The 13,427-nt window shown below is 54.6% G+C and overlaps 5 protein-coding genes across 5 annotated transcripts; 3 read left to right on the top strand and 2 right to left on the bottom strand.

Moving 5' to 3' along the window:
- The first annotated feature begins 146 nt into the window (after positions 1–146).
- On the top strand, positions 147–1,507 carry EV422DRAFT_539333 (uncharacterized protein). The gene is made up of 5 exons (XM_053071049.1): positions 147–564; positions 647–867; positions 940–988; positions 1,076–1,277; positions 1,357–1,507. The coding sequence occupies exons 1-5, from the start codon at positions 243–245 to the stop codon at positions 1,415–1,417; spliced, it is 855 nt and encodes a 284-aa protein (XP_052922885.1). The 5' UTR covers positions 147–242; the 3' UTR covers positions 1,418–1,507.
- Positions 1,508–1,953: 446 nt separating this feature from the next.
- EV422DRAFT_198007 (uncharacterized protein) lies at positions 1,954–2,945 on the bottom strand. The gene is made up of 2 exons (XM_053065266.1): positions 2,511–2,945; positions 1,954–2,433 (listed from the first exon to the last, which is right to left on the bottom strand). Exons 1-2 carry the CDS (start codon positions 2,803–2,805, stop codon positions 2,063–2,065), a joined length of 666 nt encoding a protein of 221 aa, XP_052922884.1. The 5' UTR covers positions 2,806–2,945; the 3' UTR covers positions 1,954–2,062.
- Positions 2,946–4,460: 1,515 nt separating this feature from the next.
- On the top strand, positions 4,461–7,962 carry EV422DRAFT_560012 (peptidase S8/S53 domain-containing protein). Its single transcript, XM_053071942.1, has 3 exons — positions 4,461–4,967; positions 5,075–6,739; positions 6,825–7,962. Exons 1-3 carry the CDS (start codon positions 4,769–4,771, stop codon positions 7,817–7,819), a joined length of 2,859 nt encoding a protein of 952 aa, XP_052922883.1. The 5' UTR covers positions 4,461–4,768; the 3' UTR covers positions 7,820–7,962.
- On the bottom strand, positions 7,949–8,554 carry EV422DRAFT_539329 (uncharacterized protein). The gene has a single exon (XM_053071048.1). It carries the CDS (start codon positions 8,375–8,377, stop codon positions 8,045–8,047), a length of 333 nt encoding a protein of 110 aa, XP_052922882.1. The 5' UTR covers positions 8,378–8,554; the 3' UTR covers positions 7,949–8,044.
- A 2,431-nt stretch (positions 8,555–10,985) lies between these two features.
- Positions 10,986–13,427, top strand: EV422DRAFT_197864 (RNA recognition motif 2-domain-containing protein). The gene is made up of 6 exons (XM_053065264.1): positions 10,986–11,453; positions 11,521–11,908; positions 11,987–12,048; positions 12,117–12,280; positions 12,344–12,433; positions 12,495–13,427. The coding sequence occupies exons 1-6, from the start codon at positions 11,331–11,333 to the stop codon at positions 13,003–13,005; spliced, it is 1,338 nt and encodes a 445-aa protein (XP_052922881.1). The 5' UTR covers positions 10,986–11,330; the 3' UTR covers positions 13,006–13,427.

Below are 13,427 nucleotides of genomic sequence, written 5' to 3'. Positions count from 1 at the left end.
ATGAGCGGTTCGCCGGCGTGGCAGCATGTGGTACGTTCGACAGATATCTCGACCACCCACCGGATGACCATTGCCGGTGAGCACAGTAAGCCGAATGTGGGCTCACGCAGTTTGGTGGGCATCGAAACTCCGACAGTTTCACCCGCTAAATGTCAATACCAGTAGTTACGAGGTAGGTACTCTCGCAGGTCAAATCTTATTCTGTACACACACACACACACACACAGACTATACAAGGCACAATGTTCAAAAAGGAGACAAGTCATAAGGCGTTGAGGAGCGGACTTCGCCCGACTCCCGACCACAAGACCCGCCGCAAGGGCAAAATTTTAGACATGAAGCAAAAAGGTCCGTTCGAAAGCGTCTCTATATGCTTCGACTCTTCAGTTCTCAGCAGCAGCGGCAGCCATCTTCATCTTCTTCTCGCGCACATCACGAGCATGCTCGTCATGGGCGTGAAGGCGCTCGAGCACGTCGCGTTCGATTTCCTGGCGGCGTTGCTCAGCGGCTGCGAGCTTGTTAATAACGTCGGTGGTGGTGCGAGGGAGCATTGGAGATGGTGGGCTGATTGATACAGACAGTAATAGGGTGTGCATGGGGGGTCAGCGTCATGATGAAGGCTAGGCATGAGATCCGTAGTACATACCCACTCCTCCTCCTCTCGACAACCTCCAAATGAGAGGAAAGCCTTTCCTTGCGATCGCGTTCAGCAGCATCACGAAGCTCCTGAGCGGTCTCCAGCTTCTTGTTGATCGCCTGAGCGACTTCCTGGGCTTCCTGAGCGGTTCCTTGTTTGTTCGTTGCCGCAATTTCCTTTGCGTGGTTGACCATCTGAGCAGCCTTCAAGGCCTTTTGACGCAAGTGTTGCTGTGGGAATGTGGACATGGTCAGAATCCGCTTGGAAAACGCGTCACAACTCCCTAACGCGTAGGAGCATACATTCTTCCTCTCCTCTGCTTCGTCGAGCTTCATTTGCAACTCCTTGGCACTAAAAGTGGGTTTGGTAAGAAGAGGTCGTACTTCTATATATATAGTAATCGATGTTCCTCCGTGAGAATGTTCCCACGGGACTTACCTGGGACGGCCTTCATCGCTCGAACTCTTCCTCCTAGCAGCAAGATGAGGGGAAGCGATGGTAACAGGGGAAGGGAACTCCTCGAGGGGTACGACCGTGATGGGAGCGGTGGCGTCACTGTTTTTCACGGCAGGCGGGGTGAGAGTGATGCCGAAGGCGACGGAGGTGGTCTTTTTCGCGGAAGCCATTCTGGAGAGGAAGTCTGCGCGCGTGGGAGAGATGTAATGAGTAACTTCAGAGGATGAGAACATAACGGCCGCCAGTGTGTGAACGAAACTAACAGGAAGACAGAGACAGCTGTTGTTTTTATATGAGTCGGTGAATGGCTTGGCCCGGAAGTAAGCGTGGGAATGGCTTGCGGAAATGAGTTTGCTCGAGGAGGGCCAAGATCAGGACGAAGGACAAAACGCGTGCATGCAGTGAGAATGAGTCCGTTTTTCACGCGTTCGCCAGAGAGGTTGAAAACCCTTGTTTTTTTTTGGGGATAAACACAGACAAAGTGCAGCAGGAGGATGATATCTTTTGCCAGCCCAGGCTTCAAAGATCATGCCCATACGGACCTCGGTCGTTCATAGTCGAAAGCATGGGAGGCCAGCCAGTTACGATGGGGGACGCTTGGCCGCGCAGAAGGCTTTACTGAAGGTGAAGTCGGAGAGCGTATAGGGCAGCGAGAGGGTGAGAGGAGACGCTCCGTTTTGAACCCTCTCATTTCGAGAGGGTTGTCGCTCATCAACCAGATTGTGACCTGGTATAGACTTGGTGGAGGCATATGGACGGCGTAAAATAGACGGTGTCCATGGAAGCATCGAGGAACGAGGTTTTCGAAAGATAATGAGGTGTATATTTTTGACTGGCACACTGCCGAGTGATTTAAAGGAAAACACAACTTTCTACATGACAAGACTCCGGAACAATCTTAAAACCAAAAACCATTACAGAGGTTCCAATAAAACCAAGATATGTCCATTAAATCGCAACAGAGCCCGTTCACTTGGCAAAGAGGTACCTCGCCTCATAAGGCACCTTCTGCACCTTCCCATGTGTCTCCTGCACACACTCGTCGATCGCAGGCGCAACACCGCCCTGTGTATACGTCCTGACGACATACCCCACCTGGCTCATCGTGCCTGACTCGGACCCCGACGTGCGGATGGTCACCAGCCAGGGGATGTCGGGGCTGGTGGCGGTGGAGGGCGCTGCTGGGGCGGAGGGTTGCGACCATTTGGAACCGCTGTGGGAGGAGGGAGCGGAGGTCGAGGACCACCAGTCGCCGGTGATGCTGCTGGGTGGGGGGATCTTCAGGACTGACTTGGTGCCGATGTAAGAGTCGTCGGAGTACAGGTGCCAGTATGGAGATGCTACAAGCGTGAGGGAGTGCATACATTAGTCTGTGCGTAATGAGATATGAGATCTGACCGAGTCGAGACCAACTTACCATCAACGAAGTAATGCTTTCCAACCTTCTGCCCATATGAGTCGACCAACACGGCCTCAGCCGCGTACAGCGACCACTTCTTCGCGTAGGCATCGCAGATGTAGTTCTGCGTTCCTTCCGTCGTGCTCAAGTCCAGGATGGCGTCGGGCGCGGCAGGAACGAGCTTGGGCCATTGGTTCTGGTTTTGGTTGTCGTTTCGCGTGGATGTGGGCTCCCAATCGCGGCCTCTCGGAAGGGCGGCTGCGCTGCTGATGAAGGCGGCGGCGACCACTGCGAAGGATGTGAGCTTGAGCATGGTGGGTTTGTAATATAAAGTGATATGAGGTTATAAAGGTTCCGGGGTCGCAGGCAGATGTGAATGTGAGGCTGATGGTGTTCAGAAACCGATGGCTTCACCGACTGTCTTTTATAACAGTCTCGCCTCATCCACGGAAAGAGGCAAAGAGGGACACGACGTATGCCTCCCGTCACCTCTCTCACACCGCATGCATCACTCACATCACATCACACCACACCCCCACCTGACGCGCTGACAGAGCGACGTGAACAGCGTCCTTCTAAAACCGACGCGGGACTTAAACACATAAACGGTGAAAAGAGCGGTCAGCGCGGTCGGGGCTTGGCCCATTTTTTCCTTCAGGTAACATAGTTATGCTTGATTTCGGCATCAAGGCTCCGTACGTGTACAGTACAGTACGTTCGACTGAGAGGTGGCTCGGCCGGGGCCTTTCCGTGGCTGCTCGGGCTCTCCACAGAACACGCCCGGTCGCAAATCGCACAACACCAGTGCTTATGTCAGCCAGATTTAGAACTTTCGACGCGTAATTTCGAATTTGCAGGCAAAAGCAACCACGCGCCGTTGCGGCGGTTGCGGTAACGCTGCGGACGGCCTGAGCGTGGAGGGCGAGGCTGGTCGTTTGCGGCACTTCCGAGGTAAGAATCAACTTCACTCGCAAAATGGCCGTTGACATATGGGTCATCGGAGCCCTGCAGCCTCCGTCCGCGGTTGCGGCGGTGTTCCTCAGCGTCAAGGGTAGACACCGCCAGGGATGCGAGGAATAGCTATATCGATTCTCACCTTCCCACAGGTCGATGATGGGCGTTAGGTGTTCAATGAGTGTGTGGCAACGTACAGCACCGTGAAGTCCGCTTCTGGCCGCACGGCGCACATTGGATACCGGCAATTTGTCGAGTGTACAGTCGGGCTAGCAGCCTGTCCTCGATGCGGGCGTCGGAAATCAACAGCAGATTGCACATTGTCAGTCCTCGTCGACGACGAGAGATCATGGCGTGGGGGGAGGGCCTAACCCAGGTGTCACCGTTCAAGCGAACTGCTCCTGAAATGTGCGATTTTCTCTATGCTCACTTCTAGCGGAATCTGTCGACGGGATATGCCATTGGTCATCGGCTCTTGCGTATGGTCTCGGCGTGTGATCTCGGCGTGTGACGCAGCTCATATGAAATGTGTGTTTTCCAAATTTTCGATTGATTTTTTTCGGCCCCACGGCCACAGGCAGCTGGTCACCGTGCTGTGCACAACGAGATTCATGTCGGTAGGCTCATTAATTGATGAGCACCGGCATCAAAAACTCAAATGGCCTGTGATCATGGGAAAGTGGCACGAGCGCCGCACAGATAGCGTGCCTATGTTTTCGATAGGTCCGCTCGGAGTGTGGATCTTCGCTCTACATATATGTAGGGGCTGTGGGAGAGGCATTCCTAGTTCCTAGTTCTCGAGGTTTCCAAATCCAATGACCTGCTAATAAACATTTGGAGGTGAGCATCGCTCCCAAGTCCTAATCAAGCTGCCCGCGGCCTCGCAGATGGCCAGTGTTCAAGTGTATGTGTTGTGTGACTTGTGTCTGTGATTGCGAGGCAGCCGATCAAGTCTGTGCAAAAATGCCACTTTTGGACCATTTTTTTCATCTTTGCCATACAACTCGCGTGGCCATGGGACGCCCGTTGTAACCCCACTGCTGTCAACAGTGGGCTTTGAAATACCAAACATACTGGCCCTGGGGACATGGGCGCTATCGGCGAAAATTCGCCCGTCTCGCCGGCCAGCGATCAACTTTCCGGCAGAAACGATGGTCGATAAGCAAATCACGTCGGTGGTTGTACTGGCGCCTCCTCGTGCGCAAGTTCGTTAGCGATGCGGCCAATGATGAAGCAGCTACAAAAGGACGTAGCAGGTCCAGACCCCCTCGAGTGCTGGTCAGCGACCTTCTTCTCTATACCGTAGACCGTCCTCTTCCACCATGAAGCTCACCGCTACCGTTGCCCTCGCGGCTTTCGCGCTGTCGAGCGTCGCCGCTCTCCCCTCTGACCCTTTGGTCGCCACGTCCATTGCTGGCAAGAACGTGGCCCAGATTGCTCAGACTTTCGCCAAGAACCCGGCGCTCATCAAGCCTGCGGGCAAGATCGTCCCAGGTCTTTACCACTACGAGATTGAGATTGGTATGTGTCGGTCGCTGCCTGTCGCACTTGAAATGTCGACTTGGGGATCTGGGATGTGCTCATGACTAACGCGTTTTGCCTCTTTGTGGCTTCTTTCCCTGCTGCAGGCAAGGTCACCGACAACGACAAGCACCTCCAAGCCGCCGCTGCGTCCTTCGGTGTGAAGCCTGACCAGATCAAGGTCACCAATGTCATCAAGAACAAGCTCTACCAGGGTGCCACTTTCAAGATCTCCGCCGACCACGACCCCGAAGTCGTCCTGAAGGCCGCCATTCCCGGCGCAAAGCAGATCTGGCCGGTCCGATCTTACCCCCGCCCCAAGCCCGTCTCCATCCAGAAGCCCGTCGCTGGCCAGACCACCCCCCCAGGTTTCACCAGCATCGAGACCGGTGTGCAAGCCGCGCACGATGCCGGACACTTCGGTAAAGGCGTAACCGTCGCCGTTATCGATACCGGCGTGTACTACAAGCACCCCGCCCTCGGTGGAGGCTATGGGCCCGGATTCAAGATCAAGGGTGGTTACGATTTGGTCGGTGATGCCTACAACGGTGTGACAGACGTTACTCTTCGGCCCGACAACGACCCTATGGACAACTGCTCTGATTCCTCTCACGGAACCCACACCACCGGTATCATTGGTGCTGACACCCGTGGCATCAAGGACCCCGCCTTCCGCCCCTTGGTCGACTGGGTCGGTGTTGCCCCTCAAGCGGATCTACTTCACTACAGGGTTTTCGGTTGCGATGGATCCGTCGGTGACGATGTGTTGACCGCCGCTGTCTACAAAGCCTTCGAGGATGGAGCGGATGTCATCTCCATGTCCATTGGAGGTCCCGGTGACTACGCCGACACACCCTTCGCCACCGCCGTCTCCCGTGTCGCCAAGGCCGGAACCTACACTGTCGGATCCGCAGGAAACAATGGCGGTGAAGGCTTCGGTGTGACCGGATCCACTGCTATGGCTCGCGACCTGATTGCTGTTGCTTCCTTCGACTCTCGCCGCCAGGTGGAGAACATCCTGCTGGACTCTACCGGCAAGGAGTACGGCTTCGGCTACAGCGAGAAGGGACCGGCTTTCAACAAGACCCTGCACTCTGTCTTGGTCCTGAACAACCCCGCTTACCCCGCAAATGACGGATGCACCCCCGCCACCACGAATGCCGCTGCCATCAAGGGGAAGATCGCCATGTTCTCCTTCAACGTCGGCCCGGAGGGTTGCGGCTCCGCCGCGCGTTGTGGCAACGCTGCCAAGGCTGGTGCCATCGGATGCATTTTGCAAAACACCGAGGGCAGCTCCACCGCTGCCACAGGAAACGATGCCATCACCGGCGCCGTTGTCGACTTCCCCACTGGTGAGGCCATCAAGGCGGCCATCAAGGCGAACCCCAACCTCATTTTCAGCCTCGGAGGTACCAAGGACTTCCCCCAAGCCACCGCTGGAACTCCATCGTCCTTCACATCCCTCGGCATGTCCGCCGATCTCTTCATCACCCCAACCATTGCTGCCATCGGTGGTCACGTTTACTCTACGGGCTCCCCGCACGCGGCCGCGATTGCCAAGGCCCCGACCCCCTACCTCGACATGAGCGGGACCAGTATGTCATGCCCGCAGCTAGCTGGTATTGCTGCCTTGTACATCGAAGCCAAGGGCAGGGACTGGGTCCTCGCCAACGGTGGTCTCGACAGGCTTCGCCGCACGCTCGTCGCCACTGCTAAGCCCGGAAAGATCTTCAATACCGACCTTTTGTCCATGGTCTTCGAGCAGGGAGCAGGTGAGTTAATAACGGGCTTTCATTAAGTTTTACCTGCTCTACCCGGTCCATACCCTTTTTCTAACCTCACGCGTCATTTTATTAGGTCTCGCGAACGCCTACGCTGCTATCACCGCCTCCTCCACAGTCAAGCCCTGGGCATTTCAAATGAACGATACGACGGTCGGGAAGCAGGACCAAGTTCTATCTATCTACAACAAAGGGAACAAGCCTGTCACCTACAAGCTCAAGCACTCCCCTGCCGCCCTTGCCTACGGAAAGGACCAAGCCGGTCCCGTCCAGCTTTTGCCCGTCCCCAAGTACACCGCTGAGTACGCTAAGGTTACCTTCTCAAAATCGGAGGTTACTGTCCCCGCCTGGGGTAGCGTCAATGTCGATGTGAAGATTGTGGCGCCTAAGGTCAACGCTGACCTGATCCCCGCCTACTCTGGCTACATCAACGTCGTTGCCAACAACAACCAAACTTTCTCCGTCCCATACGCTGGTCTTGTGGGTAGCTGGAAGAAGGCCCCCATCTTTGTTCGTGAGAACTCCACCTACGTCACCGGTATCTTCGACGCCGACGGCAACCAGATCACCGAGGACCGCACCAAGATCTCCCCCCAGACCACCCCCATCGTCGTTCAGAACGTCCTCTCCACCTCCTCCCGTCTTGTTTACATCGATGTCGTCGACGCTACCGAGACTCTCCCCGGCTACCGCCCCTCCCTCGGTCTCCTGGTCATCCCGTCCGCCTCCGGAGTCGGCTTCTCCTCCTGGACCAATCACTTCCGTAACTACGGTACGGGAGCCACGGACCCCGTTGCCGACCAGCTGACGTGGACTGGTTACACCTCTCCTGACAGCAAGAACTTCATCGCTCTTGCCGATGGAGACTACCAGCTGCGATTCACCGCCCTCAAGCACTTTGGTGATTTCAACAAGCCCGAGGACTACGAAGTCTTCCTCACCCCTGTTGTCACCATCGAGAACGCCACTGGCAACAGCACCACCCCCGCGCCTTCCACCAATGGTACCACCGCACACCACACCAGTGGCTCCGTGAAGACCGTGCCCCACAAGCCCGGCAAGCAAGCTTAAACGCTGGTCGTTGGCCCTCGTCCTGGACTTTTATATACCTGATACATTCGGTGTAGGCCCTGATAGTAGAAAGATATAGAAAGACGCTTAATATATCGTAGATCACGTCATATTTCCAGACACAATCAATATCTTTATCGTGCATCAAAACAACTTGATCTGATAGGGACAAGCTTTCGCGAGGAGGCCGACCTGTACGATATGGTCGTTACGTCCCTCAAGTTTTCATACGGTTGTTTGCCACGCAACATGTCTCCTTAACCTCGCGGATACTCGGCCACATATTCGGACATGTACTGTATGTACGCTTGTGCTGTTCATGCTGCTGTGTACACTTCCGTCTTCTTCTTTACTATCCTGAGATCCGCTCCAAGGGTCATATGAAGTACACTTTCCTTTCATACCGCCGCACATGCACCACCTCTCGGCTGTTTGATTCTCCCTCGAACATTGGATCCACGTACAATTCCTGTACCTTATCGACGCACGATTTCCCCTGTTCGTTAATAGGACTGGCAGGACCAGGGCCGAGGTGTATGTTCCTATCCACATCGACATACAACGTTCATCAATCTTCTTCCGTTGTTCTCTTCTCAGATTCGCAGCACGACTCGGACCTGAGGTGCGTCTCCTCCTTCAGCGCCCGAAACAAAGACTGTCGGGATATATCGGTACGCCACCATCTGAGAAGCCTTACATGGGTCCAAGAGTACAGGAGCCCAAGCGAGGTTTGCAACGCGGCACGGGAACTTTGGTCCCAAACCCAAGCCGCAATATGACGAATGCGAGAATGTTCAAACCCCGGCAGGTGCGAGCGGATACCTGTCATGGGGTGTGTGATATGATCAGCGAGAGGGCTACCAACCTGGATCTGGGCGTAGCGAGAGCAAAACGGCTGGATGTCCGGCCTCGACTTGCATGAAGCGTACAACGGGTATTGCGGCAATGAGGCGATATCGTGGGCGATTCTGGCGATGGTGTTGCGTGCAACCTTTGGCTTTCTCTGAGATGGTCTGAATTTGGAATATCTGCTTCTTTGGGATTATCTGAGATTCCGCTCTAGTCGACATCCGGATCTTTCGTCTGGGAAACGAGATCAATGGAAAATATTTTTGGGTGTGACAGCAGGTGTCAAAGGCGTAATCCAGTTGTGGCTTTTGCACGTGGCATGCCTCCGCGCCAACTCCGCCTTTACGTAATCAGACATGCACAAATGCATCATGTGCCGACGGCTCGGATCTCGGCAACCAATGAAGCCGCCATCACATTTTGCCTTCTCTCGTCTCCCGGCTCTCTGGCGGCCGCGTTGCGATGATGATGATGATTGATGACCTTGGGGATGTGCGTCTCCGTGGCTACGCAAGGCGCTTGGGGGGGGGTCCACTGCAATTGAATAGAAAAAAACACCCCACCACCACCACGAGCACACCCACCCACTGGCAAGGCTTTTTTATATTCGAGACGCCTGTCCGAATACTGCATTTCCCACGGGCTCCTGCTAGTATCCTTCTCTCGCTCGCATACCACCAACCACCAACCCCCCCCCCCCCCCCCCCCCCCCCCCCGTTGGCAAACCCTGGACTTAAACCTGGGAGCATTCACTTTTTTGGACTTAGTATAGGAGGACTTCTAGTATCCTCACTCTCAGTAGTATCAACCACATTCCTGCACAACACAGGGGATGCGTAGCTAGTTGGAATCACACAGGCGCTCAAACCTCCCCCCAGCCAGCCCTCCGTCCTCTGTCCTCCCCTTTTTGGCTTTTTGTGTTTTGTTTTATTCTCTCTGCGCAGGGCTTTGCCGCTTCCAATTTTGCAACCGGACCCATTCTTTCAGAACGGATCCCTCAACCACCTTCGTGGGAGAACAGTATAACTGCATCGTCGGTCAGCGTTTCGCCGCACACTCTTCGTGTCGCATACACGGCCACCTACACTCGAACGACCAATGCTGCTGGGAAACGGAAACCCTGGCGTTCTCCAGCCACCGATTCAAGCCTTTCGTGGCCCGCCCGGCTCAGACGGTGCAGACTTGAAAGGTGATCGAGGCATCGAGCAAGGTTACTTTCCGGACGCCTACATGCAGTCGTTCCCTGGAAATGTGGACCGTGGGAAGCCTGCGAACATGTGGAGCTCGGTGAGTATTCTAAGCCGGGCGAGTTCGTTGTTGTGGGAGGGGCCGTGAAACAGGAGCGTTCTTTGCTGAAGCTGGAAGTTGTTTCATTTCAGGAACGAGGACACCCCGGCCAAGTCTATGACGATCGGAGCGAGGACTACAGGCAACGACCTCGAGAATATGAGGATGTTCACCAGAGCCCACCACGATTGCAAGGATTCGTTGGGTCCTTCCATCCCCCGACCCCGGCTCGTTCTCCGTACCCACGACTGAAGCCGGCTTACAGCAATTCCAACGGAGGAGACCCCTCTTTCTCGGCCCAAGCTGACCATCCAGCCGCTTTGTCATTGTTCCCACGAAGTACGTGCAAACTCTTGGACTTGGTGACCTGTTCTACGCACTAATCCGAAACAAACTATTTCTGCAAATCTTTAGTCGTGACTCCCCCCCTCTCACCGCTGTCCACGGAGCGCGCCACACGGTACTTGAACAATATCTCCCACATGCGCTCCCGCATGGCAGAGCCTTCCCACTCCAACATGGATGGAGGGCCTGGGAACGTCAATGAAATGGGCAACGTATCGTTGGACGTTAGCATGGCTGATGATGCAGCCATGGACTATTGTCGCGTTTGCCAGACCCGCAACATTGCCCTGGACAATCTTCCCGTCCACCTCAGTCTGGCAGAGTTGAAAAACTTTCTTCAGGTGGGAACTTCTGTTTTACGTTTCATTTTGGAATTTTGACTCATCTTTGATTCATGTAGGCGTACGGGGACATCAGGCATATGTTCAGACCCAAGCAAGGCCTGTACAGCGGCGTTGTTGTCATGTTCTTCGACATCGACCACGCAGTCAATGCTTTCAAGGCCCTTTGCAACGCCCACCTGGGAAATCGCAAAAGCATCACATACTTTGTTGACACGGATCAACTGCAAGCACTGCTATATGGCGCTGATCTGCCTTCCGACCAGTCTGTTTCCCACTTCCTGGACAATCAAGGAGAGATTCTTCTGTCTGGGTTGACGTACCGCGATGATAACACGATTGTGGTAAGTTGGTTGCGTGTGTTTCACCGTTCCCGGAAGGCTTCATCTGACTTTCCCTGTTCTCAGAACATTTTGGAGACCTATGGTCGAGTTCGTTCCCTTCGAAGCTTCAACTATGGCAATCACACTTCATATGCCGTTGAGTTCTTCGACACTCGTGTTGCTCGCAGTGCATTCGAGGGCCTGCACGATGTCGTCATCCAGGTATGCCAGAGCACTTCATGCTGTTACCCTCACCGGTCCGAACTAACGTACATATCTCCATAGGACCATCCGATACACGTTGCTTTTCCCCGCTTTATACCTGTGGGCCCCGGCAGCTCATCCCTTCCAAGCGCTGACCGCCCTATGCACCTACCCATTTTGGACAATAATGAGCAGAACATCGGTCTGAGACGCAACGCTAGCTCTGTCTCCGTCTCAAACATGCACAGCGAGATGGCTCACCACCATAGAAGCAACAGCTCGATGGTATGCATCCCAAAGTCAGCGCAGACATTGTTTTGGAGGCTCAGCTAACCCTCACTCATCCGGATAGGAGGAGCTGCATTACGGCATGGCGGGCAAACCACGCGTGTGGCAACCTTTGAAGCACCGAGGCCTTAAAATTGACACGTCTTCGTCTCTGATGCGCCCGAGCCCTCTGCGTCGCGCAGCATCCGAGAACTGCGTTACGGCTTCCCTCGCCAGGGAGCTCGAGCATTCCATGCATGCCGACATGAGCCAAATGTCGGCACACAACGGGTTCCCTAATGGCCGCGCTCGATTTGCAGCTTCTCCCACCAGGCTGGCGATGCCGAAGTTCCGCATTGGGAGCCCGGGACCTCGCTCACCCGTCACGGAAGTTCCTTCACCGTTGCACCCTGTCCCTCCACCCAATGAGCACTCCATTCCTGCTGCAAATGAGTTGAACTTGTATAACATTGGTAAGTAGGAGTTGGTTGAGAGAGACAACACTCCGCAACACACCGCAGTTCTAACACTAACCCTCGCTTCTTTCGCAGCCATGGGATATGATACCCGCACGACCTTTATGATCCGCAATATTCCTAACAAATATACCCAGGTATGTGTTCTCGCGAGACTCCTCTGGATGATTGAACATCGGCTAACGTTCCCATTTGACTCCCTCAGGAAATGTTGATTGCATTTTTGAATCGGACTCACAAGGGCCAATTTGATTTCTTGTACCTGCGAATGGACTTTAAGAACCGATGCAACGTCGGTTATGCTTTCATCAACTTCAACGGCTCGGCAGCTGTCCTTTCGTTCGCTGAAAGGGTTGTTGGCAAGAAATGGTAAGGCTTGATATTCGTCCCTCAACTGGCCGACGTGGTTCCTTAACTCTTCCCAATCATCAGGTCGAAGTTTAACAGCGACAAAGTGTGCACCTTAAGCTACGCGAACATACAAGGCAGGAACGCCTTGATCCAGAAGTTCAGGAACTCGAGGTATGTCCTTCTTCCTGGTCTCATACAGCGGTGACGGGTTCTGACCTCTATTCGCTCCTAGTGTGATGTTGGAAGCCCACGACTGGCGCCCGAAGATTTTCCTCACTGAGGGCCCATGCGCCGGGGAAGAGGAGCCCTTCCCCCCGCCGACGATGGCCATCCGCCCTCGTTCCGACGTTCTCTTCAGCCGCGACAACGCCGGTCTCCCTCACCGCGGCAACTCGGTCAACGAAGGCCGTGGCTCTCCTCGCAAAGTCTCGTTCGACGACTTCGACGGGCAAGTAGGCCAGTGGCCCAAGCCTTCCCGGGGCGACCAAACCTGCGATTCGCCGGTCAGCCGAAGTCAGTCGCGCTCGTCCCTCAACAGCGCGTCCATCGATGACCTCGACTTCTCCAAGCTCACCCTCGGAGATGACATCGTCCCTTCGGTGGTTGGCAACGAGAAAGAGAACGGCTCTCTCCAAGCACCTCCCCAATGGGGTGACCAGCCGCTTGCGGGAAACATGTCCCTCCCTGGGATCGTTGACGGCGTATCTCACCAGCAGATGGCAGCAAGCTGGGCTTTGTCGTAAGGCCGACGGCATCGTATAGTTGAGACGGGTTGGCCGTGAGGGGAGCCATCTCGCCCACTCGTTTCTGACCCGCCCAACACTTCCTCGGAGACAACCCCCAACTGGCCATTTGGGATTTTTGCTTCCACCCTGTCTCCTCCCCATTTTGCCAACCCCTTCATTTGTTTGCATATAGCGATTCAATCGAATTTCGTTTCTATCTTTCTTATTCATTTTTATCTTCATTCTCTTATATAGTCTCCCATTTTTGCGACCCCTTTTCCTCCCACAATTCCCCTCCCGACTTTGGGGAGTCTCTTCTCTGTACTTGCTCTGTGTGATTTGGCGTGCGGTAGCTTGTGATCTGCTTCTTGATGGACGAGGGACTGTACTTGTGAATACATATATTCTTTTTGCGAATCCAGCGAAACTTGCCATCGTCG

The sequence above is a fragment of the Fimicolochytrium jonesii genome (assembly GCF_025526975.1).
Source record: "Fimicolochytrium jonesii strain JEL569 chromosome Unknown EV422scaffold_24, whole genome shotgun sequence".
Taxonomy (NCBI): Eukaryota; Fungi; Chytridiomycota; class Chytridiomycetes; order Spizellomycetales; family Powellomycetaceae; genus Fimicolochytrium; species Fimicolochytrium jonesii.
The sequence above is the reverse complement of the archived record's forward strand: the minus strand, read 5'-3'. Positions and strand labels throughout refer to the sequence as shown.

Coding starts and splice junctions, on each gene's coding strand:
- EV422DRAFT_197864 (XM_053065264.1), top strand. CDS start 11,331: ATGCACCTACCCATTTTGGACAATAATGAGCAGAACATCGGTCTGAGA. Junction 12,049..12,116: donor TTCCTAACAAATATACCCAG/GTATGTGTTCTC, acceptor TGACTCCCTCAG/GAAATGTTGATTGCATTTTT. Junction 12,434..12,494: donor CAGAAGTTCAGGAACTCGAG/GTATGTCCTTCT, acceptor ATTCGCTCCTAG/TGTGATGTTGGAAGCCCACG.
- EV422DRAFT_539329 (XM_053071048.1), bottom strand. CDS start 8,377: ATGTCGATGTGGATAGGAACATACACCTCGGCCCTGGTCCTGCCAGTC.
- EV422DRAFT_198007 (XM_053065266.1), bottom strand. CDS start 2,805: ATGCTCAAGCTCACATCCTTCGCAGTGGTCGCCGCCGCCTTCATCAGC. Junction 2,434..2,510: donor AAAGCATTACTTCGTTGATG/GTAAGTTGGTCT, acceptor TCACGCTTGTAG/CATCTCCATACTGGCACCTG.
- EV422DRAFT_539333 (XM_053071049.1), top strand. CDS start 243: ATGTTCAAAAAGGAGACAAGTCATAAGGCGTTGAGGAGCGGACTTCGC. Junction 989..1,075: donor TCATTTGCAACTCCTTGGCA/CTAAAAGTGGGT, acceptor CACGGGACTTAC/CTGGGACGGCCTTCATCGCT. Junction 1,278..1,356: donor AGCCATTCTGGAGAGGAAGT/CTGCGCGCGTGG, acceptor AACGAAACTAAC/AGGAAGACAGAGACAGCTGT.
- EV422DRAFT_560012 (XM_053071942.1), top strand. CDS start 4,769: ATGAAGCTCACCGCTACCGTTGCCCTCGCGGCTTTCGCGCTGTCGAGC. Junction 4,968..5,074: donor CCACTACGAGATTGAGATTG/GTATGTGTCGGT, acceptor TCCCTGCTGCAG/GCAAGGTCACCGACAACGAC. Junction 6,740..6,824: donor GGTCTTCGAGCAGGGAGCAG/GTGAGTTAATAA, acceptor TCATTTTATTAG/GTCTCGCGAACGCCTACGCT.